The following is a 25,657-nucleotide window of genomic DNA, read 5'->3' as shown; positions in this document are numbered from 1 at the left end:
CCTTTCATCCAGTTCTCCAAAAATGAAACAAATGCCATTTCCTGTTGATACTATTGGTTTTTCAGTCTTTGTAAAAATTCCATGCCCTGGAAAGTAAAAAGAAGTCACCTGAGGTCATTTAAATTTTGCAATTTTTCCCTTAGGTTAGAAGAGAACAAAATCTCTTTAAACTTAAAACTACAATTGGGAGAGGGGAAAAAAAAAAACTGCTTTATAAAAGACCTTAATTATAAAACTTATTTCTTTTGGTAATTATCTCTGTTATTGTTTGGTGAAATATAATGTGATAGTTTTATGATCTACAGAAGCTATCCTGAAGTTGTTAGGTGGCAACAGAAATGTCAGTGCTTTGAGAGGGTTAGCACTCTATTCCAAAATAGCTCAGGCAAATGGTTAAAAGATAGCAATAAAATTAAGTTTATAAATAGACCCTTTACCATTAACAATTGGCATTTTTATAACTGCTTAATTAGGGTGGCCAAAAAAGATATGATAGTTGTATTTTAAAAAAGAAACCACCTTCAACCAAACGTTTTTAGAAGTCTTCAGCCTAAAAATTACATGTATTGAATAGTATTATTCTCATAGTTTGGATCCTCTTCAGGGAAATAAAAATTATTATTAATTTGAAGACCCTTTCTAGGTACTGGTTGTGTGCCTAATCACATATTTATTTATCAGATAGGATGGGAGAGATCAAAGGTGCTCATTGCAATGCTTGAACAAGTACAATATAGATATTTACTGAATTTATAGAAAGTGTTGGAGAAGAAACAAAACACATTAAAAGTTCTTTTGTAGTTTGTCTTAGTTTTGAAATATTACCAAGTGAATATAATGTTATTAGGTGATGAAGGGGGGAAATTTTTCTTACCCATCACTAACTTCATAGCTGAGGCCACTATTACCAAAGACAGATTAAAAGTGAAAGCATCAATATTTACTTAAAGTAACTTGTAGGTGAAATAGCAGCCTTCAGAAAGGAAGACCCAAGAAATGAGTGACCTTGTTTCTATATAGATTTTCTTTTGGTTTGGTTTTGGTTCTGGATATTGAACCCAGGGCCTTACACATTCTAAGCACATGCTCTTCCAGGGAGCCACACCCCCATGCCAAACTGCATGATTTTTATGCTAAATTTGGTGTAGAAACTGAATAGTTATAAAGAAGTATGATTGTATAATGAAGTTTGATCTAATGGTAATGAACTAGGGGGAACTCAGAAGGCCTGTTTGTTTAGCTTCTTCTCTGTATCCCTATGTTCAGAGAAAAGGATGATCCTTTCCTCCAGGTATAGGAAGGGTACCTCTTGAAAGAGGGTCTTATGATCTCTTTCAAAGGAGAAGGTTAAGAAAAGATCAGAACATGGCCTTTGTACTTCTGCAGTTTCCTCAAATGCCTGTGTGCCATGTTTGCGGGTAGCAAATCCTGATCCATGTCAGTGGATAAGGCAGTTTACTTTTAAATGTCACTAGCATTCTCAGTTGGGTGCCATTTAATCAGCTCCTCCTTGTAAATAAAGAGGAGCATTTTATTTTATTTTTAACATTTGTTTTAGTTGTAGATGACACAATACCTTTGTTTATTTTTATGTGGTACTGAGGATCAAACCCAGTGCCTCACATGTGCTAGGCAAGCCCTGAACCACTGAGCTACAACCCCAGCCCCAAAGAGGAGCATTTTAGATTTCATTTCTAGTCTAATTTATCTCTGATAGGTATTTGACCTAATACAATGACTATTTTATAATTTGAATAAAGCAGTTACTTGTAACATTTTCTGACTTTCCATTTCCCTTTTTTTCCTCACTGCTTATTTTTGCCTCTCGTATCATTTTGTTTTCACTTGTAGCTTTATGAAAGTATATATAAGGTCAAATATATATGTAAATATATATGTGCCTTTAACATGTTCCATTTTATGAGAAACTTATCAATTGATGTAGAATTGGAAACAACTTAATTGAGCTATGACACCATTTTATTAATAATACCATTTAGTGTCCCCAAATAAGAGTAGTGGCTCTTATATGTGTGTGATGTAGGTTGGTCTGAGCATCTGACTCCCCAGGAAGTGTCTTAAAAGTAGTGTGCAGAATTCTGTGCCTCGTCTTCAGAATTCACACAAAAAACCTCTGTGACTTAGGAGACAGAAAGTCTGTGTGGTTTTTAAAAATTATCTCAAGCTTCCAAAGTCAAACACTTTGTAAGTATGTTTGTTTCAATATCCAGTTTAGCAAAGCTGATATTTGAAAGCTGAATCATACTTGAAAATATAACTGAACTGGATTGGAGAACAGATTACAGATCCAGAACGTTCTCTGGGTGAATAATTTAGAGTTTCGGATATTTGGAAATTGAAAGAAAACTTTGCTTTCCTTCACAATGGGACTCCAAAATAACTATATGTGTGTGTGTGTGTGTGTGTGTGTGTGTCCAGCATAGTCTTAGTTGATAAATTATTGTCACAGTACAGCTGGACAGAAGAGCACCTTTAAAACTTGTGGACCAGTGCTATAGAGTTAAAATTGTAAACAAATTCTTTCCCCGCTACCCAATTTCAGTAGATGGTCTGTATGCATGGGTTCCATATCTGTGTATTTTATCAACCACATATTGAAAATGTGATTAGGCCTGTGATGGTCGTGTCAGTACTAGACACATATAGACTTTTCTTTTTCTTGTTATCATTCCGTAATTGTTATACAGTATAACAACCATTTACATCATATTGTGTATTATAAATAATCTAGAGATAATTTAATATACATGGGAGAACGTGCATAGATTACAGGCAAATACAATGCCTTTTTACATAAGGAACTTGAGCATCTGCAGAGTTTGTTATCCATGAAGGGTTCTGGAGCTAATACCCTAGGAATATTGAGGGTTAATTATATTTCAGTTACATTAGTATAATGACATTGTAGGGATCTTTAGAAAATTCATAGTTTTTATCTGTAACTTACAATTTGGAAAAAATATGTGAAAACATTTACAAAAGCATTTTCGTCATCATTTTAGCATATAATTTTTATAGATGTGATCTTTTTTAAAATATTTTTTTCAGTTACAGGTGAATATAGTACCTTTATTTTTTTAATTTTTATGTGGGTTGAAGATCAAATCCAGTGCCTCACACGTGCTAGGTGAGCCACTCTACTGCTGAGCCATCACCCCAGCCCCCCAGTGATTTTTAAAAATTTATTTTAATTAGGTATATATGATGGCAGAATGCATTTTGATTCATTGTATACAAGTGAAGCACAACTTTTCATTTTGGATGTGATTTTTTTATTGATGATGATATAACACTTTGGAAAACAGGTTGAATAGTCCTGCTGTCAGGCTCAAAGAGAAGATTGTTGGGATTTTTTTGTTGCAGTTGTTCACTTTCTCATTTATCATATGGTACACAGCAACAAATTTATTGTTTGTGAACACCTTTTATTTTGCAGATGAAAAATAATATATGCATATGTGTGTGTATTCATAGGCAATCTTTTATGTAACCCATTATGGTTTTTTTTTTAAATTTTTTTATTGTTGGTTGTTCAAAACATTACAAATTTCTTGATATATCATATTTCACACTTTGATTCAAGTGGGTTATGAACTCCCATTTTTACCCCATATACAGATTGCAGAATCACATCAGTTACACATCCATTGATTTACATATTGCCATACTAGTGTCTGTTGTGTTCTGCTGCCTTTCCTATCCTCTACTATCCCCCCTCCCCTCCCCTCCCCTCTTCTCTCTCTACCCCCTCTACTGTCATTCATTTCTCCCCCTTGTATTATTTTTCCCTTTCCCCTCACTTCCTCTTGTATGTACTTTTGTATAACCCTGAGGGTCTCCTTCCATTTCCATGCAATTTCCCTTCTCTCTCCCTTTCCCTCCCACCTCTCATCCCTATTTAATGTTAATCTTCTTCTCCTGCTCTTCGTCCCTACTCTGTTCTTAGTTACTCTCCTTATATCAAAGAAGACATTTGGCATTTGTTTTTAGGGATTGGCTAGCTTCACTTAGCATAATCTGCTCTAATGCCATCCATTTCCCTGCAAATTCTATGATTTTGTCATTTTTTAATGCAGAGTAATACTCCATTGTGTATAAATGCCACATTTTTTTTTATCCATTCGTCTATTGAAGGGCATCTAGGTTGGTTCCACAGTCTTGCTATTGTGAATTGTGCTTCTATGAACATCGATGTAGCAGTGTCCCTGTAGCATAGGTTTAATGCAATGCCAATCAAAATCCCAACGGCATTTCTTGTAGAAATAGAGAAAGCAATCATGAAATTCATATGGAAAAATAAAAGACCCAGAATATCAAAAACAATGCTAAGCAGGAAGTGTGAATCAGGCGGTATAGCGATACCAGACTTCAAACTATACTACAGAGCAATAGTAACAAAAACAGCATGGTACTGGTACCAAAACAGGCGGGTGGACCAATGGTACAGAATAGAGGACACAGAAACCAATCCACAAAACTACAACTATCTTATATTTGATAAAGGGGCTAAAAGCATGCAATGGAGGAAGGATAGCATCTTCAACAAATGGTGCTGGGAAAACTGGAAATCCATATGCAACAAAATGAAACTGAATCCCTTTCTCTCGCTATGCACAAAAGTGAATTCAAAATGGATCAAGGAGCTTGATATCAAATCAGAGACACGCCATCTGATAGAAGAAAAAGTTGGTTACGATCTACATACGGTGGGGTCGGGCTCCAAATTCCTCAATAGGACACCCATAGCACAAAAGTTAATAACTAGAATCAACAAATGGGACTTACTCAAACTAAAAAGTTTTTTCTCAGCAAAAGATACAATAAGAGAGGTAAATAGGGAGCCTACATCCTGGGAACAAATCTTTACTCCTCACACTTCAGATAGAGCCCTAATATCCAGAGTATACAAAGAACTCAAAAAATTAGACAATAAGAGAACAAACAACCCAATCAACAAATGGGCCAAGGACCTGAACAGACACTTCTCAGAGGAGGACATACAGTCAATCAACAAGTACATGAAAAAATGCTCACCATCTCTAGCAGTCAGAGAAATGCAAATCAAAACCACCCTAAGATACCATCTCACTCCAGTAAGATTGGCAGCCATTAGGAAGTCAAACAACAATAAGTGCTGGCGAGGATGTAGGGAAAAGGGTACACTTGTACATTGCTGGTGGGACTGCAAATTGGTGCAGCCAATTTGGAAAGCAGTATGGAGATTTCTTGGAAAGCTGGGAATGGAGCCACCATTTGACCCAGCTATTCCCCTTCTTGGTCTATTCCCTAAAGACCATTATGGTTTTAATGTGAAATTATCTAAAAATAAATAATGCTGGGTAATTTTTCATATGCGCATTTGCCGTTTAATTATCTTCTTCAGTGAAATACCTGTTTATATGTTTTGTTAATTTTTAGTTGCATTATTTGCTGATGGTTGAGTTTTCTAGTCTTTGTATATTTTGTAAACAAGTATTGCAAATGTTAAAATAGTAATAACAAAAAGGGAGAAAAACTTAAAAAAAAAAAAAGAGGATTGGAAATGTTGGAAACCAAAGGAATATCAAAGAGAAGGAACTTAGTATATCAAAGGACTAAAATGAACAGATTTCTCCTCAAGAGTGTGTTAAAAATGGAAGATGGAATTGAAAGGAACTTCTGCGATTTATTTTATGCTATTTGATCATGTGCCCAAGGAAGCTTACTAAAGAAGAAAGCAAATTCTTAAGTGACCTGCTTCCCTCGATCCACATTGATCAATCAGTTAAGCCCTGTCATTTTTAACAATAATAATTGATTTGATTTTACCCATGTAGATTGTCTATATATTACTTATTAAGCTCAGATCTCACCATTGTTTTGTTAGCAAGTTGCATAGTTCGAAAATTACCTCAAGAATCTTGCAAGTGCTTAACAAAACAAAACTACCAGAAGCTTAATTGATCATAAGCCATACCAAAATTCCACTGGTTGTGGTTTGGATAAGCAGCTTGCATCTATTTAGCCATTTAAAAATAAACAGAAAATGTGTGTGTGTTGGGGGAGAGCTCTCATTAAGAAATTAAAAATATCTTTTCTATTTTTCTTTTATTTTCTGTTCTAGGGAAGAAAAACCCCTTAAATAGATCAATTTAGAGTGACAACTTTGCATATCAGAATGCTACAACTTCTATTACAAATAGATTTTCTGAAATTATATGCTTATTATTATTATTGGCTTGTTTGTCAAATCTTAAGCCAATTGTTACAAATTGGGGAACTATGCTAACTAGGAATGCCATGTAATAAACAGAATACTTACTTAAGGGTTATTCCCCAAAGAATTAATTCTAATTAAAGAAAAAAATAGCACTTTAGAGTACATCATACCTTAAATCACCTGTATTTCTAATATGACTTCTAGGTTAGAGGTGCCAAAAAATTCTCAAACATCTAGAATAGAGCAGTTTGAGACTTTAATCTGTTTTTCTGAAAATGATACTTGTTACGGATAGTGTACTCCTTGTCTTCCACCGGGGAAAAACATGAAGTGATTGAGTTTGTATTTGAGTAGTGATTGTTTTTAGATGAGTTGTTTATATCTGGTATCATTAGAGAGGTTTTGTTAAATAGTCATGGAATTGTTCTAAGTGGGTGTTTTGTTGTTATTTTGTTTCCCATTAATCCTCACAAAAGCCTTCTCTTTGAGATAACAACTGGCTTTACAGAGAAGGAAACTGAGGGACAGAGAGGCTATTTAAGATCACAGTTGTAAGCTATAAATGTCAAACCTAGGATTGGAACATAGGGCTTCTTGCTTAGTCTGTACTCCTACCCACTATGCATACCATCTTTCTTAAGTGAAACTACATGCTAAATTAATGAAGTCAGATATTTAAAAGAATGAAATGAAGCTGACAGTTTCTCTGATATGTTTCCAAATCTCCTAGATGAGCTTAGAGATTTGTATAATTAGCAAAGTCTGGGACCTACTATACCAGAATATAAACTCCTGAGAACAAAGCCTTGTGAAGGGTTTATTAAATTCTATTGAGTGATTGACTGTATCAAAAATACTTATGTGATATAAAATGTCTTTAAAGAGTCTATCACTATCAGTTTGTATTATTATAGGAATCAGTTTCAATCATTTATACAATTTTATTTTCAAAAAAGATTACTATTCTATCATGTTTCATATTAGAGAAGGTGAAATTTTAAAAAGTAGTAACAAAACTTAGGAGGAATTAATTAATTCAATGAATCTTACATAATTTATCACAAAACAGTAATATCAAAAATATTAAAATACAGGGGAACTATTCTACACCCTTTTCTTGTTTGTACAATAAATTATAGCAAGTGATTGAGATTTACCATGTGTATTCATATGCACATATGAATTGAATTTTTGAGAGAATTTTGTATTATAGAGTGACTTCATCCAGTCCTTCAGGGTTTGGAACAAAGGCTTTTGCACAGATTTTTGCCAGTTACTCTCATAGAATATATATAATAGGAGGATGACAATTCTTTACTTGTGCTTGAATAGGCAAACAAAGGGATTTTTCAGGTTGAAATCGTGCTGTTGATGTTCTAAGTCTTTACATTATTTCCTGATAATTTTGACTGTTGTTCCTTTGCTATGTTTGTTTCCCAGTTATGACCATTTTCCTAAATTTTTATACAACAAATGGGGTCATAAAAATTAAGAGGGGAACTAAAGGAAATGACAAGATTCCTCAGGAGAAGAATATGAATGTTAAGTGGTCCATAGATTTTAAGTTTAAGAAAACATGGAGGCAGAGGCAGGAGGATCACAAGCTTGAGACCAGCCTACGTTATTTAGGGAGACACTGCCTCAAATAATAAATATATATTTTTTTAAAATGGAGGCAGGGGAGAATTCTATAATACAGAATCCTCTCAAAAATTCAGTTCATATTGCATATGAATATACATTTCAGATCAATCACCTGGTATAATTTAATGTACAAATGAGGATGGGGGAAAAGTTTAGAATAGTTTCAAGGGTCTGGGGTTGTAGCTCAGTGGCAGAGCGCTTGCCTTGCACATGTGAGGCACTGGGGTCAATCCTCAGCACCACATAAGAATAAATAAATAAACAAAATAGTGATATTGTGTCCCTCTATAACTAAAAAAAAATAGTTTTGATGTTTTTTGAAGGTGTAGTTCAATGGTAGAGAGCCACTGGGTTCAATCCCCAGGTACCTCCAACAACAACAACAAGCTTCTCTGCATATCAAATTTCTGCTTATTGCTAACTTTCTCTCTAGCTACTTGAAATTCTCTTTAAGGAGCTTTTTCTGGGGAATGTTGGTATAAGTCTCTAAATAGAGTCACTTGACTACTGGAATCAGTGCATATCAGATTTAGTCTTTCATAATAGCATTCTTGAGTGCAGTCAGCACACAACTAAAACACAGGACATAAAATTATAAGATCCTGGACTCTTATCTTAAAATATTCTTTTGTTAGCATTCTGTGAAAGATTTTGAAAACATTTGCTTTAAATTCCTTCCTTTAGTTGTCAAGAAGGTGGATTAAAGACCAATTCTAACCACAAACTCTAAATTCCCTGATTTGTAGGTTTATATAACTCTTTACAATTATTTTAAAATATATTTTGTGGTTTGACTATATTTTCTGAAGAATCCAATACTTAAATGTCATGTATGTGCTTTGGAAATTTGACAGCAATGTACTTTGTGGTCACAGTTTCTTTAGCTTTATTACAAGACATTTGAAAACTTTGTATCATTTCTGTGTGTTTTTTAAAAGGCAAATTATGACCCACCTTTGTAATTCTGTTTCTCACTGCTGCCCACCACTTCTCTGCTTAAAATTTTGGCTTGCCCAAACATAATAATTTCCTGACCACATGCCTTTGCTTTGGCTGCTTCTTCTCTTTGGAATTCTACCCTTGGCCATGATCAAGTGTTAACCCTCTGAAAGGGCCTCGTGTATTATTAGAAGGAGGAAGAGGTGGCTGCGGGGTGAGTAGTGCAGAAAGGAAGAAAGAAAGAAAATTCTCTCCATTGTAGATGAAGTAATTTTGCTATCCTTGAAACTTCCTTTTGTATTGTTTCTTTCTTACTTTATACTATCTTATGTTTGTTTATGTACATACTTTATATCCCCAAGTAGCACTTTAGACTCTATTAGCATTGACTTATAATGTCATGAACATTGTATTAATACATAGAGTGCTTAGAATCATGATACATATTAGGTGTTTAATAACAAAAATCCCAAATGTATTATATAAAACTAGTTGAGCTATGCAATTTTTTGTTAGAGTAATAATAATACTGATCTTGTGCTGGTTAAGTGAATAAATCTCTTAATCATTTCAGAGTGATAAGCAATAGTGGATTGCTTTCACCTTCAACACTTTCATGTTGGAAAGAACATAGAGTTTGTCTGTGGCCAAGGATGAGGAGGAGAGTGTGGACGTATAGCCACACTGTTCAGCCTCTGTGGACGTGAACATCAGGGTAGTAAGATAGGACACAGTGTTTAGATTTCTGTGACATTCAAGCCTTTATGATAGCTGTGATACCCAATAATTTGTAACTTATAAACTATAATTTGTAATTTCCTGTAACAGGTGTACAAGAAATTATAAGGGTCATACCCAAAATAAGGACTATCAAGAATTGAATGTGAGAGTTAGAATCCTACCCTCCTAACTTAGGCTCAAGGCTAGGTACAGGGGAACTGGACAGAAAGGCTAATAGAAGAACTAATTAAAATAGTGAGTGGAGATTGTCCGTAGTGAATGAAGTGTTGCGGGTAGTTATAGCACTATACTTTCATGGATTCCCAAAAGAAGGAAGAACCTAGATAAAAAACTGAGAAGAAACAGTCTTCATCTTGGGAGTATACCAAGGAATATCCTTGATTTTCAGTTCTTTTCTATCTTAAATCATTTTATTAGAGATCAGTCATATGACTTCAAATCTGTTAAGCCAGGAACTCCCAAAATATATCTCCATTCCTGACTTTCAACCCACATTCTAGATCCAACTGCCAACTTGACATCTCCATTTCAATATCTAACAAATATCTTAACTTTATTAAGTCCCAAAGTAAAATTCTAATTCCTACTCCTACCCCAGTACCCATTTTGGCAACTCATACTATCTATAGTCATTTCCATCTTGTCTTCTCAGTTGATTGTACTCTGTTCTAGTTACTCAGATCAACACCTTGGAGTCATCCAGATTCCTGTCTTTCTCTTGCTCCCCATTCAGTCTGTTGGAAAATTCTATTATCGCTACCTTTAAAATATGTTCAGTTTCCAGTGGATTCTCACCACCTCCACTACTACCACTCCGATTGCAGGCCGTCATCATCTTGTACCAGATGTTAGTTCCTTGGCTTCCTAATTAGTCTCTTAGTGTTCATTCCCCCTTAGTGGATAATCTGAAAAGAATTAATTTTAGTTGTTTTATAATGTCTCTGATATAAAATCTCAAGATTTTGAATAGTAGCTCTGCCTCATTAGAGTTCTTTTCTAGCTGTGTTGTATGTTGATTATTCATGAACTACCAAAGAAGCAGCATTTAGCAGAAAATGTTCAGAGTGGCTGTGAAAGATAGCAATATACCTAGAATTCCCATCTGCAATGACATATTGAAATGTATTTTGCCGTAAGAATTGTGAGCCATGTTTCAACAGTCTGATGGATGGTGAATTAAGGCTGTGGGGACTATTAATCTGTAACTCTGCATCAGCTCAGTGTAAGATGTGCTTACTAGTTAAAAGGTGTTTTCAAGCATATTTTTTAAATCAGAGTTATTAAAGATGCATTTCATATTCAAAAAAATGCAGGGACATTTAATCTTCAGAAGAGGAATGAATTTTATTAGTTTTTTTAATTCATTTTTTTAATGTAAGTCAAATTCTGATGACCTGAACATAGGTTGAAGTTAAGTCAAAGAACAATTTAGTTTTCAAAAGTTGTTTTCAAGCCTGGTGCACACACCTGTAATCCAGATACTTGAAGCTGAAACAGGAGGATCACAAGTTCAACACTAGGCTCAGCAACTTAGGGAGACAGGGCTGGGGATGTAACTCAGTGGTAGAGTACCCTTGGGGTCAATACCCAGTACTACAAAAAAAAAATGTTGTTTTCTATAAAGCATAGATACTTGGATAAACTATTCCATGGATTTCTGTCAGTTTTTAATCATTTGAAGTAGAGGGATATTAGTATAATGCATTCAAATTGAACAATGAAATTGGTAGTCACAGGCCTTCTGTGACTTCTTTATGGTAATTTATCTTAAAACTTATATTAACTTCCTTTTGATTTGGGAGGACAAAACTAAGTTCCTTTTTATGATTTTGTTTTGTTGAGCTTGATGTCTGGCATTACTTTTAGAAGGAGACCTGCCGCATTCTAAGAAATAAATGCTTCAAAAAATTCTTAAATATTCAGCTCTTAAGCATCTATACCGGCAGACATTAGAAACAAAAAATTAAGAGACTTCATTGCTCACATTGATAATACAAAACAAGCTACCCGAGAAATTCTAGTAAAATTATGAAGGAATACAAATAAGACAAAATTCAAATTCAAGCAAATACATTTTACTCAGAAAAAGTTTTTCATTGAGTTGGAAACATTACTAATTCTAAAACTGGGGAATTCTCAAAGAAACTGATTTCTGTCCATTTCAAGACCTGTAGTCTAAATCAAGAAATCTTAATTTGGGGTCTATAAATGGGCTATAAGCAGATCTATGAACTGTACAATTTTTGTACAGAGTCTTATATTTATGGGCAGAGTCCTTGAGAGAGCCAAGGGCAATTTCTCAAAGGAATCCATGATTTTAAAAAAGAAATTAAAGTACTCTTGATTCTTATTCATTTCTGTGTATCACTAAATAAAATACTTGAACCAAGTATAATTCTTTTAACTAGTAATAAGAATTCTCTATTTTTAGTTTCTAGAATCTGCCGTCCAGAGTTTGAAAGGTTCAGCCCATCAAGGCATTATTAACAATGGTAGCAGTTATACTTCTGTGAAGCCTACTTTCTTTTTGTAGCTCATTGATGTGGTATATGTAACTGTACATTCATATCTATACTAATAGACTGGAATGTACATTAAAGTGATCTCTTGTTTCTCTCACTATAATTTTAAGCAATAACCCTTTTTTTTTCCTTTTCATTTCATGCAATTACAAACCAGTAAGCCTAACAGATCCTGCTGCCCTTGGCTTCATCATTTCTCCCTGGTCTCTACTGTTGCTGCCATCTGGTAGTGTGTCATTTACAGATGAGAACATTCCCAATCAGGATCTTCGAGCATTCACTGCACCAGAAGTTCTTCAAAATCAATCGTTAACTTCTCTCTCAGATGTTGAAAAGGTAACTGTTAAATATTTGTTGTTTCTGTTTGTTCTTTGTTTTGGGAACGGCAACTTAAGAAAATGGGCTACCCTACTTCAGCCCCCTGAAAAAAGTCCATTGAATTTTATTTTTAATTATTTATTCCAAGAGGTTTGTATTTATTTTACTTAAGAATTAAAAATAGTTCTATAAAGATTTATGAACCTAAGAAAAAATACTTTAAAAAGTGAGCCATTATTAATTCATATTAATAAATATTTATTAAGTACCTTCTGTGTAGAAAACACTGCTCATCAGGAAAATACAAAAATAAATAGAAAGTGGGCTGTGATTAATGTGTATAGAAGAATCTGTATTCTATGGCAAGCTGAAACAAATGCTATGGAGGGGATAAAGTGTTCTGAGAGTTTGCAAGAAAAGCAGTTAATTTTGAGTGTAGAATGATATTACAGAAAAGGCAGCATTTGGCTACAAAGAGCAAGGAGAATTTTTATAAGTGAAAACAGGTAAAAAGGACATTCCAATTAGTGTGTACTATGACAATACATTGTCCACTGTGGCTGGGAATGGTAGATCAGACCAAGTGGGCCAGATCATTAACTGTTGGGATGGCTGTGGTTAAAGAAAGAAAGGGAGACTGTAGGTCAACATGAGGAAGATTTTGAATGCCAGGGCTTGAGCCTTCCTTCTAAGGCAGTAGGAATCATATTTTTTAAGACTGTTATATAATGGAATTTGTGATTTTGTGAGTTAAGCTTGACAAAAGTGGGTAGCTTGGGGTGGTCCATGATTTCATGGAAATCTAATTGGAAAGTTTTAATAACCTGGAAATAACTGCAAATACTATAATGCCTTCAGAACATAAAGAAGTGGATGGATGAAAGGGATACAGTGGAGGCAAAATGGACAGTTTCACAGTCTATTTGATGGAACAATAAAGAAGAAAGAAAAGTTTGTGGTAGAAATATGTATTCTAACTATGGTGATACCATCGACTTTCGAATAAGATCTAATTTTCTTAAAGTTATGAAAAAAATTTGCGGGGGCAAATATATTTTGTGTTATAAAGCAGACTGTGGGTAATTTAGATATGGAATTCTGGAAAATTCAGAATTTGCTATCAACATCTTTTATCATACTTCATTCCGCGTAAGTGTAAAGAATAATGTAATAATTTCCTAATAGTAAAACTGTCACATTAAAAAGTATGCACATTTTACATTTCTAACACTTTGCCTCATTACCACCTGAAGGAATTGCAATCATTTATGTTTCTATTGATAATTATAATAATATTTCCCTTTTATATGTGTGAGAGGGGAGGAAATAAATGGTGATTAAGGGAGAGGAAAGCCCCTTGATTTGGGCCATCAATTGTATATGTTAGGGCAAATCCAGCAAAGGCTTATCCTTTGTTTTCCTTGAAGTACTTAAGAAATTTGGGAGGTACAGACAACCAGTGAGAGAAGACAATAGCTATGAGGTGGAGCCAACGCTTTAGGCATTAGCCCTAAGAAAATTCTCATTACATGAGATGAGGTATTTGAAAAGGACTTTGTATACTATAGAGTATATACAGTCTTGGTCATTGTTAACATGTCATAAAGGCATTTAAATGTACTGGGTATTGTTTTATTAAGCTGGATAGATATAATAGACAGTTATTCATTTTTATTGTTATTTAACCAGCATGCATTCATTTTGTACATTGTATGATTCATTTATTAATACTTTTAAAAGACAGAGGGTGATTAGAATTTTGGGAATAGGCATAGTGTTTTTGAAAAGTATGTAATCCTTGAGATTTCTGAATCAGAATCAAGCTTCAGGGTGTTTGCAAACCAGTGAAATGACATACTGAGTTTTGTGCATGTGAACATTTTTGTGAGAGGATGCTCATAACGTCATGTCTGGTGACCTCAGAAAAAATAAGAACCACTGTACTACAGTAAAGCCATGGCTACCTTAGTTTTAAAAACCTCTGATGAGCCGGGTGTGGTGGCCCAACCTGTAATCCCAGCAGCTTGGGAGGCTGAGGCAGGAGGATCTCGAGTTCAAAGCTAGCCTCAGTGAAAGCGAGGCACTAAGCAACTCAGTGAAACCCTAATAAAATAAAGCACAAAATAGGGCTGGGTATGTGGCTCAGTGGTCAAGTGCCCCTGAGTTCAATCCCTGATACTTCCCTCCATTCTTCACAGTGTCTCTAAGTATACCGTATCCATCTGCTGCTGTTATATAGCACCTAGATGAAGTAAGAGCTCTTAGTAATGTAAGCATTACCATGTTAATTTAATTACACCTTGACATAAGTGTTCTTCTGTATGCTTGTGTCTTTTCAGGCTGTACCGAAAGTAGAAATTCTGTTTATTAATAATGTGTATGGAAGTATTACCCTATTTGACTATACAAGTTGCTTGTAATAAATATAAATAATAGAACGTTTTAATTTGTATTCTGTAAGAAATGTGTTGCTATTAATCATTATTTTAACAAAGATCTGGCATACCTGGAATTATTTCTTTAACAAAATTTAAATGATTTGAAAATATTATTAAAAATTTGGAATATAGCTAAGTGTGGTGGTGCACACATGCAATCCCAGCTATTCTGGAGACTGTGGCAGAAGGATTGATAGCTTGAGGCCAGCCTGGACAACTTTATAAGACCCTTCTCAAAATTAAAAAGGCTAGGGATGTAGTTCAGTGGTACAGTGACTCTCAATAAACCCCCATTACAAATAAATAAATAAATAAATAAATAAACAAAAACAAAAAGAAAGGAACCCATAAAATGTCATCCTAATAAAGTAGCATATTGTATTTCTCTATATAGGATTTCATATCTGTATATATTGGTAAGGGTTCTCGCAACAAACAGAATATGTGTGTTTGTGTATGCATATGTCATGTATCCATGTACATGCAAGCTGATAAACCCCAGAATATTCAGGGCAAGTCTGTAAACTGAATTGAATACCCAGGAGAACTGATGGTGAAGCTTCAGGCTGAGTTCAAAGGCCAGAAAACCATAGGGCTGATGAGGAAGTTTCAGTCCAAAGACTGGCAATCTTGAGGCTCAGGAAGAGCTTTTTCAGTCAAGTCCAAAGAAGGAAAAAGTTGATGTCCCAATTTGAAGGCAATCAGGTGGAAAGATTCTCACTTCCAAGAGTAAGCTTTTTAGTTCTTTTTAGGCTTTGAGAGGATTGGAACAGGCCGACTCAGGTTAGGAAGGGCAATCTGCTTTACTCAATCTACTGATTTAATGTTTATCTCATGCAAGATACCTCTATAGAAACACCAAGAATAATGTTTGATCAAGTATCTAGGCATCTCATGGTCCAGTCATGTTGGCATGTACAATTAACCATTACACTGTATACATTGGTGATCAGCAAGCGCACAATTTCACAACCTAGTTTTGAGGATTTTTTTTGTCAATTTCATACAAAGATATATAAAAACTATTAACATGTAGTAACTCTTTTGGCATACTAAGAAGTAAATATAACAAAGAATCTTAAAGCACTGGCCATATCTGAAAAAAAAATCACAAATCAAAGTTAATGTAATTGAGTATGCAATTACTATTTTATGCTAATGTTAAGGAAAGTATTTTTCATATATGTGAAAAGTTTTTCATGTAAGAGTTGTTTTGCAAAAGTATTAACATACAAGCCTCATTGAAATGAAACCTAGAGAAGTTTGATACAGATCAAATGCATTATACTATCATGTACTGCATGCACATTTAATTTAATTTAATTTAGCAGGTATGTATTAAATATCTACTATGTACAAGTTCTGTGTTAGTTACCTAAAGAGATACTAAGATATGTTAAAAGCTGGGAGCAGTAGTGCATGCCTATATTCCCAGCTACTCTGGAGGCTGGGGCAGAAGGATCACAAGTTTGAGGCAACTTAGCAAGATGTGTCTCAAAATCAGAAAGAGCTGGGAATGTGGCTCAGAGGTAGAGTATCCCTGGGCTTAATCTCCAATACCAGAAAAATGAGAAGGAGAGAGAAAAAAGAATGTGTTCAAAAGACTCTTTCCCTCAAGAAAGACAAGAAAGAATCCAACTATAATACAAGAAAGTATTAGACAACTGCTTCATTAGAAATACAAACAAAACATAACTGTTATCTAAAAGAAAATACCCTATCCTGTTTAAAAGAATTTATATGACATATATAGTGGAAAACATCTCTGGCCTATCAATAATGGGTAAAACTGTCATCAACAAAGAAAAAGAAAACATATTTTTGGTGGACAAAAAAAGTTTACAAAAGGTGAGGAAGAAAAGGATGTATTTTTTCATCATAGAATTATCTAGTAATGCTGACGTGTTTAGATTGTGATAGGAAAAGGCGTGATGACAAGGAAAACCTGCCTGCAACATGGAAGTGGAGGCAGATCAGTAAGACTTGAAAGTCACAGCTTGGGTTTCTGAAAATTGGTAGTAATGAAAATACTTCAAAAGTGGAACCCATTTTTATTTATATATCTCAACAGTTTCTAAAGAGGATTTGAGACAGTCGATAGTATTAAAAAATAAAGGTAAGAAAATAGGAACAAAGAGCAACTACTTCCCAGTTTTTTGTTTTGTTTTGTTTGGAGGGTACTGGAGATTGAAACCAGGGGTGCTTTACCACTGAGCCACATCCCCAGACTTTTTAATTTTTATTTATTTATTTATTTTTAAATTTTTATTGTTGGTTGTTCAAAACATATCTTATTTTGTAGATGAGGAGACTAGGGCACAGCTGCCAAGTGGCATTGTTGAGATGTGAATAGAATGAATCTGATTTCAGAGTCTGTGCCTTTAACTGGCATACAATGAATTCTGTCATGCCTATGGGACTAAGAAGATCAGGGAAAACTTTGGGGAACATGAGGCATTGAAAGAAATAGGTAGGAGCTGGAGGTTTGGAAATGGGGGCAAGGAATTTCAACTAGAGGGTAGAGATATTTTCTGTATGCCAACACATGTGGGATAGTCCTGTGACCTAGGATGAGGTCATCTGTTCCTTTTGCATGACTTCCTATGACTGTTAGACTCAATCTCCATTGACAATAAATAATAAAGATAAATAAATTAACCCATCACATTAAAAAAAAAAGAAAATAGGAACAGAATGAAGTAAAGGCAAGAAAATAATGAAATTGGGGGAAAAGAAAAGATGGCTACTTATATATTTAACCATCTTCCATCTCAGCTGATACTGTGCTCTTTGTCTCACAGAAAAAAATACCAGCAATTGAGAGACACTTTCCCCAGGATCCAATTATCAGTTTGCCCATATAAACCCCCATTTTCTCTGCCTTCTTACTACAGGTGACCATCCATGCTCCTCTGTAAAGTTAACACCTTCATCCATGCATTAGCTTCCAACTTCTTTCCCTCCAGCAATCTCTACTCTCCTGCAATTCCGGTTTTCCTTGTTGTATCATTCCTGTCAGCGTAAAAATATGTGCTACCCCCTCAATGTCCATTCTTTTAGAGGCAAACAACACAAAAGAAAACCCTTTCAATCTTGCTTTCTTTTTCTTGTACAACCCCACACAACCATAGTGAGAAAAATACTAAAGTTTTGTGAGAAAACAAGAGTTGCTGGTTGAAATGCAAAATTATCAAACTTCTCTGTAGGGGAATGTGACAATATGCATATCAAAACTTTATTTATAACTTCAGAGTCAATTCAAGAGAAATACCTGCATGTACCTATTGACATATCACAAGACTGACTGTTGAAACATTATTTATAACAGCAAAAGTTTGTAAAAATCTTATTTACCATTAAAAACAGATGAATAAAATAATGCTATTTTACATGATGAAATTCTGTGTAGCAATAAAAAAAAAAGATACGATTTCCAATCATTGATATAGAAATGTCTCTGTTGGTAAATTTAAAATGCAGGCTGCTAAATGCATTATGATTATACCTAATACTGGAATTCATTATTACATATTTGAACATGCACACAGTATAACAATATAATTTGGTGCTGAGTAACTTTTAAATTTTGTAAAAGAAGAGGGATATAAGACTATATGCTCATATTTGCTTGACTTTGCATGAAGAAACTCTGGACTCATTATTAGAAAAAACATCTGTTTTAATAATTTCCAGTCTTATTTTCTGTTTTAAGCTCTCACATACTTTTATGCATACTTTTTTCCTTCTGTGAAATGTTTTTCTCAAATTACATGTTATAATTTCTTTAGAACAAAAAATATATAGCACTTTCTGTATTTTTTATTTTATTTCACCATAATTTTAAAAATTCTATTCCTAGATCCATATTTATTCTCTTGGAATGACATTGTATTGGGGGGCTGATCATGAAGTACCTCAGAGCCAAGTAAGTCAAGTTTTTACATTTGTACAGCATTTCTGTATTGTTTATTTATGTTGAAGAATGTCATACTTTCAATAATGAACTAACAAATATAAGTACAAACAAAATTATTTTTAAAAATATTTATAGAATTATAATATTTACCACCCAGGTTTCAACAATTTAGTCCATGATATGGAATTAGCCTCTTCAGAAATCATAGCAAGAGAAAGTGGGAGTATATTTTATTTCTTCCAATTTAATGACTGATAAGAGGAATTGTACATATCTTTGCTGATTCATTCTTACACTGAAAGTAGTATCCTTTTTTTGATGGGGGTGGGTACCAGGGATTAAACTCAGATTTAACCACTGAGCCACATCCCAGCCCATTTAATTTTTTTTAAATTTTGAGACTGGGTCTCACTGATTTATTTAGGGCCTCACTAAGTTGCCAAGGCTGGCCTCAAACTTGTCATCCTTCTGCCTCATCCTCCCAAGTTGCTGTGATTACAGCTGTGTACCACAGGGACCTGATAGTAGTACCCTTTTGATGCAAAAAGTAGAGTCTCTAATTTCGAGTACTTGGGAGGCTCAAGTACAGAAGTATCAGAAGTTTGGAATCAGCCTGGGAAGTTAAGCAAGACTGTCTCAAAAGAAAGAATTATTAAAAAAAAAAAAAAAAATGTCTGGGAATATATAGCTCAGCCTAGTACCACAAAGTGGAGGGTGGGGTGGGGATAGAAAGTAGCTCTGGCTCTGTCTCAGCCTATAGCACACAGAGCTTCATTACTTTTTCTCTACTCACTGCAGAATCATACTTAGCTACATCTGTAACAGCAGACACAGATATTGACACTTTTTCAGGTCTTGGACTTTGATAACTATTGGGCCACTTCTAGTTATTTTCTAAAATAATTCTGATTCTTGAAGATTCAATATAAACATAGAAGTAGGTAGTAATTAAAAATTTAGAAATTCCTTTATTTCAGGAAAGCTAAGATACAATATTTAAAATTATGTTTTATTTTAGGCATTTAGACACCAAAACCAAAATAACTAGGTATGTTTTATTATTAAATATTAGCAATAACAAATATGTTAGACGTTTACCCTAAAATTTGAACATCTTAAAATTCATGAAAGATAAATGATATTCTTCAACTTGGTTTGATTTAATTTTATAGCATGAAAAATACTATATACTTTCTCTCTCTTCTCAGTTTCAATTCTGTAAATATAAATGAGAAAGTGAGATTACTACTGGAAATATTAATGTTGTTTATGAAGATGCCTAGAACTTATATATAAAATATGATCATAGTCCTTAAAGTGGTTGTACCATTATATTCTTTTTTGATAACTAGAAATGAAGTAAATATCAATAATGAATAAGTTAGAGAGGAAAGATAAATGTATACTTTATGATCAGAATTCTTAATCATTTTGGAAATACTCCATATTAATTTAAAAGTACTTATTAAGTGTGTGTGTGTGTGTGTGTGTGTGTGTGGTATCAGACATTGTACTAGCCATTAGTACTATAGGTATTCAGGCCTGTGGAATCTATCAGAAGGTACAGTTGGCTAATTACAACATGATGTAGTGAATGCTGTGTTAGGGGAAATGGAGGGTGCTGTGGAAAAATAGAGTTGGGGTTTCTGATTAGACTTGAAGGGTTAGGGCAAGTATCTTAAAGGAAAATGCATCTAATCTGGGACCTACAGGATGAAATAATGCCTAAATAGATGGGAAGTGAAATGGTCATAGGGAAAACATTTATTTAAACAAAGTGACTATCAGTAATCGATGAGAATTCCAGTTGCTCTAATCCTTACCAGTCCTTTGTATTATTAGTCTTTTCATTTATTTGTTTGTGAGTAGATTTTTTTCTTTCTTCTCTCTCTTTCTTTCTCTGTCTCTTTTTTTGATGGTGCTGCCGATTGAACCCAGGGTCTCCCACATGTCAAGCACAGGCAGTACCACTGAGCTGCACCTCCAGCCCTGTAATGACTTTTTGTGGTGGTTTTATTTACACTTCTTAGTGAATAATGATATGGACCACCCTTTCATGTGCTTATTGGCTATTTGGGTATAATATTTCACAAATTGTGTTAACTAGTAAAAATAATCAAATGGTCTGGCTTCTCTGTTTCATGAGATAATGATAACTTGTATTTAAATGATCTTCAGTAATTGCAACATCTGAAAATCTTCAACCTTATTGTGGAAACATCAAATTATATTCATATAATTATAAAATATTAGAAATATTTTAGAAAATAGTTTGTTCCACACAAATGGCATGTATATATAAGAACTGTTTTCAAAATATTTGAATAACTGAAGAATTCCACTTGTTTACCAAAAAAGATAACAGGTTCTCTGTAATACTTCCTATCAGGGAAGATGTATATTAACCATATTTTGTTAATAATTTGTTTTATAATAGAAAAAGGTAGAATAAACAAGATATTTACTAATAGAGAAAGAACTCATTGCTCCAAGTATGTGAAGTACATTTGCTGTGATTTCTGAAATTGCTAGAATGGCTTTTCTCATATTAGAGGATTTACATACATTTATAGAAATGTTTTTCTTTCTTCATTTTTAGCCTATCAAGCTTGGAGATCATCTCAATAGCATACTGCTTGGAATGTGTGAGGATGTTATTTATGCTCGAGTTTCTGTTCGGACCGTCCTGGATGCTTGCAGTGCCCACATTAGGAATAGCAACTGTGCACCTTCATTTTCCTATGTGAAACAGTTGGTAAAACTCGTTCTGGGAAATCTTCCTGGGGTAAGCTACAGTTCCAATTGACCAATATAGTCATATTTTAAAATTAGTAGCACATCACAGAATTTTCTTTGAAGTTACTATATAGATAGCATTTTCTCAGTAGAGATTAGGAATAGGAAGTTGAATTTCTTATTCTAATGTTGTTTACTTGAAATAATATTAAATTTAGAAGCCCTTTGCAGGTACTTGGTCTCTTGCATTTTGTGAAAACTAGTCTTTTGTTTTTTAGTAATTTATTCTAGAAAATATCATAGAATTATAACATATTTGAGATGGAAATGTCTGTTCTTGCCTCCTTTCTTAATTTTTTTCCCAATGAGCCCTTAAAGTGATTCTACCATTGTGAATACCTATAGAAAAGCATTAACATGCAAAGTGGGTTTTAGAAATATTTAAATACTCTTCCTACTTCTTTATATTTCTTTCTTGTCCACTCATTTGTCTGGATCGCATAGGTATTCCCCAGCCTTTCTCATCCTCTTTGGACCTTGCCATAGGGACAGAGGAAAGGATCCATGCTTGATCATGGTCATACTGCCCTAAGACTTGGATGTTCCCATTTTCTCTTGTCTTGGTCAGAGGAATCCTAAGAACAACACACTCTATATCTAATAATACCACTTCTGATCTGTGTCTCTTAACTCTCTCCTATTCCTTTATCCCTAGTTTGGATACTCCTTGGTCTCTGACATCTGATTTGTATCTAAACTCTTATCTTCTCTTTCCATTTAGTGTTATGGTCCCTCTGTGGTAGTCTCTTCTTCACTTGGGCTACAAATTTGTTGCTGTCACACAGTGTTCTTCCTGGCTTCTGCTTAATTTTTCATCCCTAGATGTTTATTTCCCTTATCTTAACTAGGACATTATGTGGCTGACAAGATGTATCCAAATTCCATGTACTCTGCCAGCTGATGAGAAATAGAGATTTTCTAGACAAGCAGTTCATAAACTATCTCCCATTAAACTTTTGTGTTTCTGTAGTGGAGGGAAATGGAGATAGTAAAGGCTGAATGATTGGCCTTCTTGGCTGCCTTTTTTCCCCTCTTTAACTAGGTTAGCTCCTGTTTTATTTCTGCATGTTCCTTTTTTTGTGTGTGTGAATAAAAGTGAAGCTACAAAAAATATATGAAAGTCCTTTATCCAGACCAAAATTTCCCACATTGTTACAAATGTATTTTTGTTTTAAAAATTCTTCTATGATCAGATAAGCTTAAGAAAAAACTGCATAAGGGAAATTAAAGGTATTTTCATTGCTGAATTTCTCAGTCTTTAATATGCTACACTGTGTTACTAACCTTCAAGAATAAGCATATAGATGAAATATTTCCCAAACTTATTTTATTCCTGGAGGTTTTTTTATAATAGAACTTTTGATAATACTGATATTCTATAAAATCACTTCCCTTTATAGATGAGAAAATTGAGACCCAAACAGTTTCACAATAGTCAGTATGGGAATCTTTTATTACACCACACCTTCTATGAGATATTTGTGTTCTTTTCTGATTTTACTTGTATAGTAAAATCACTGAAAATATTTTTTTCTTCTGTCTTCCCATGAAGAATTATTTCTCCATAGAAATTCTATTACCTTATCCAATAATTGCCTGTAACAAAAAAGATCTCCATTCCTTGAAGGTTTAGCATTTAATTCAGTTTATTATAATATTTATTGCTTATCTAATTATGAAACCTGTACTAGAAACTTGTATTAGAGATATGTTTTTGAATCAAGTAGTTGATTTAGGGGCTCTTAAGTGCTATAACCACTTGTTTAATTATAAAATACAAACAAGGCTATGAAAAGTAACAACAAAAATATTAAAACTAAGCTGGTGTGGTTGCACACACCTGTAATTCCAGCAGCTCTGGAGGCTGAGGCAAAGGATGACAAGTTCAAAGCCAGTCTCAGCAAGGCACTAAGCAACTCAGTAAGACCCCATCTCTAAATAAAATACAAAATAAGGCTGGAGATGTGTGGCTCAGTGGTCGAATGCCCCTGAATTTAATACCCAATAATTCCCCCCAAATAAGTTAAAACTATGAGATCTGAGGGGAATGGAGATAAGTCAAAACTATAATAAATATAGCACTTAGAAAGAAGTAGCATTTTGACGTAGATTCTGTAGGCTAGATAGAGTAATCTCAGCAGAGCAGTGAACCTAGATAAATGATGTGAAATGGGAAGGAGTAGGGTATAGGGGGGAATAGAAATAAGTCTGGTACAAGGTGTGCTGAGTAGTGTTTTAGTGGGAGAAAAGAAGAGAGGGTCCTTTGGAATCATCATGTAGAGAACCTGCCTTTACATGAAGGCATATTTTTAGGAACTTTTATAATATACCCCACCTTTCAATTGTTCTTCACCTCTTGCACAGAATAACTCAATAGCTGTGTTTACTTTGTGCCACACAGGTGTGTTACATGTTTTATATGCATTATCATATTTTTTCATCATAAGAAAACCCACCCTAGAGATACTTTCATCCTCATTTTAATGATGATGAAACTAAGACTCGGAAGGATTGTGTAACTTGCCCATGGTCACATGTATAATAAATTACAGAGAATTATAATCGGAACCTGGGTCTCTGACCCAAAGCCAATGCTTTTAGCTGTTATCTTCCCCTGAAACTGTTACTGCCTCCAGTAACTCACAGAATCAGTCTTTCACTACTGTGAAATTCACTGGAAGTGACCAAAATTCCTATTTAAGATTAATATAGCATAGCATTAGTTTAAGATGAATTATAGTAAGCCAGCAGGCCTCCTTTTAGTTCTTCCAATGTTACAATATTTTCACCTCAATTTTTCTCATTGATAAGATAGGAATTTTAACACTTACCATCCACTCTTATCTCTGAACAGTTGTGAAGATGATTATTTCAGTGTTAATGAGCTGCTTTAAGGTTCTTAAAATTATCCCAGTTTATCTGTAACATGGGGATAATAATATTTACCATATAAGGTTGTGAATCTTTGTTAAATTATAAAGATTTTAAAGCTCTTAAGGCAATGCCTAGTGCACATAGTACCTGTTGAATTAACAACAGCTGTTATTAATAGCTGCCTCAACATAGGAATTCCCAAGTATATAGAATGTTCACTGTCTTTTCTGTCACAGCACAGTGTAATCTGCATTAACATGATTTATGCAATTTAAAGGATAATATTATTTCAGAAATATTTGCATGTAATTCTTCTTATAGTTAGGAAATAGATCCCTGAAAATATTACTATAGATAGGTTTTTAATTCATAATCAAACAAATTTCACAATTGGAGGAATATTAACATTCATATGGGGGGTGTGTGTGTGTGTGTGTGTGTGTGTGTATAAGCATTTGGTATGGTGTTAAATTTAAGTAACTTTTCTTCACCATTTTCTTTCCTTCCATTTTCTATCTCCATGTTTCTTCTCTATTTGCTTATCTGAGTAAACCGATTTCTAGCTTTTCATTCTTCATAATGTGGAGTTTGACTAATTTGACATGCTTTATTTTAAACAAATATCCTTGGTTAAAATTACTGATGTTTGAGACTACTAACCATTTTGTTGTAAAGGAGATTCAAAAGAGCATTGATTTAGATTTGTCATTTGCCAATATGTCCATTTAGTTGAAAGACCTAGAATATCTCGAATTGTCTAATTAGTGTTATTCTGTAGACAATTACCATGAAAATAAAAGGGAGATTGTTTTGTCAAACTTGATTTTTGATTACCTATATACAGACGGACCAGCTTTCCCGTAACAGTGAACAAAAGCCTGATAGAAGCCAGGCTATTCGAGACCGATTGAGAGGAAAAGGATTACCAACAGGTAAGACCATATTAATAGGAAATTTTTAGACTTTAGCTTTATTCTACTGTTTCTTTTATAAAATCATACTTATCTGAGTTGGAAATCTAATAATTGTGATTATGATTAGTTATAATATCAGGATGCAAAGTGGAGGCAGAGAACAAACACTAACTACATTAATAAATAAATCCACTAAAGTTATGCAGAAAATATTAGTACAGTCAGGATTCCCACAGCAAATTATTTATCTTTCCAATATTGTATTATCAATAATATTATCACTTAATTATCATAACATTTTATATTAAAATATCAGGCATGACCAAATGAATAAA

General features: G+C 34.0%; 1 protein-coding gene across 12 annotated transcripts in view; it reads left to right on the top strand.

The window, feature by feature from the left end:
• Nucleotides 1–25,657, top strand: part of Ptpn13 (protein tyrosine phosphatase non-receptor type 13) — a 204,266-nt gene that overhangs the window by 55,014 nt on the left and 123,595 nt on the right. For all 12 annotated transcript variants that reach the window (XM_046457591.2, XM_058583408.1, XM_058583409.1 and 9 more), the window contains 4 exons: nucleotides 12,224–12,402; nucleotides 18,682–18,747; nucleotides 21,338–21,523; nucleotides 25,253–25,340. In XM_046457591.2, coding sequence (XP_046313547.1) covers nucleotides 12,224–12,402; nucleotides 18,682–18,747; nucleotides 21,338–21,523; nucleotides 25,253–25,340 — 519 coding nt within the window. The remainder of the gene's footprint in view (nucleotides 1–12,223; nucleotides 12,403–18,681; nucleotides 18,748–21,337; nucleotides 21,524–25,252; nucleotides 25,341–25,657) is intronic.

This window comes from Marmota monax, unplaced genomic scaffold (assembly GCF_021218885.2).
Source record: "Marmota monax isolate L192 unplaced genomic scaffold, Marmota_monax_Labrador192_F-V1.1 WCK01_AAM20220418_F8-fsc00128, whole genome shotgun sequence".
Taxonomy (NCBI): domain Eukaryota; kingdom Metazoa; phylum Chordata; class Mammalia; order Rodentia; family Sciuridae; genus Marmota; species Marmota monax.
This window is presented reverse-complemented; position numbering and strand designations above follow the sequence as displayed.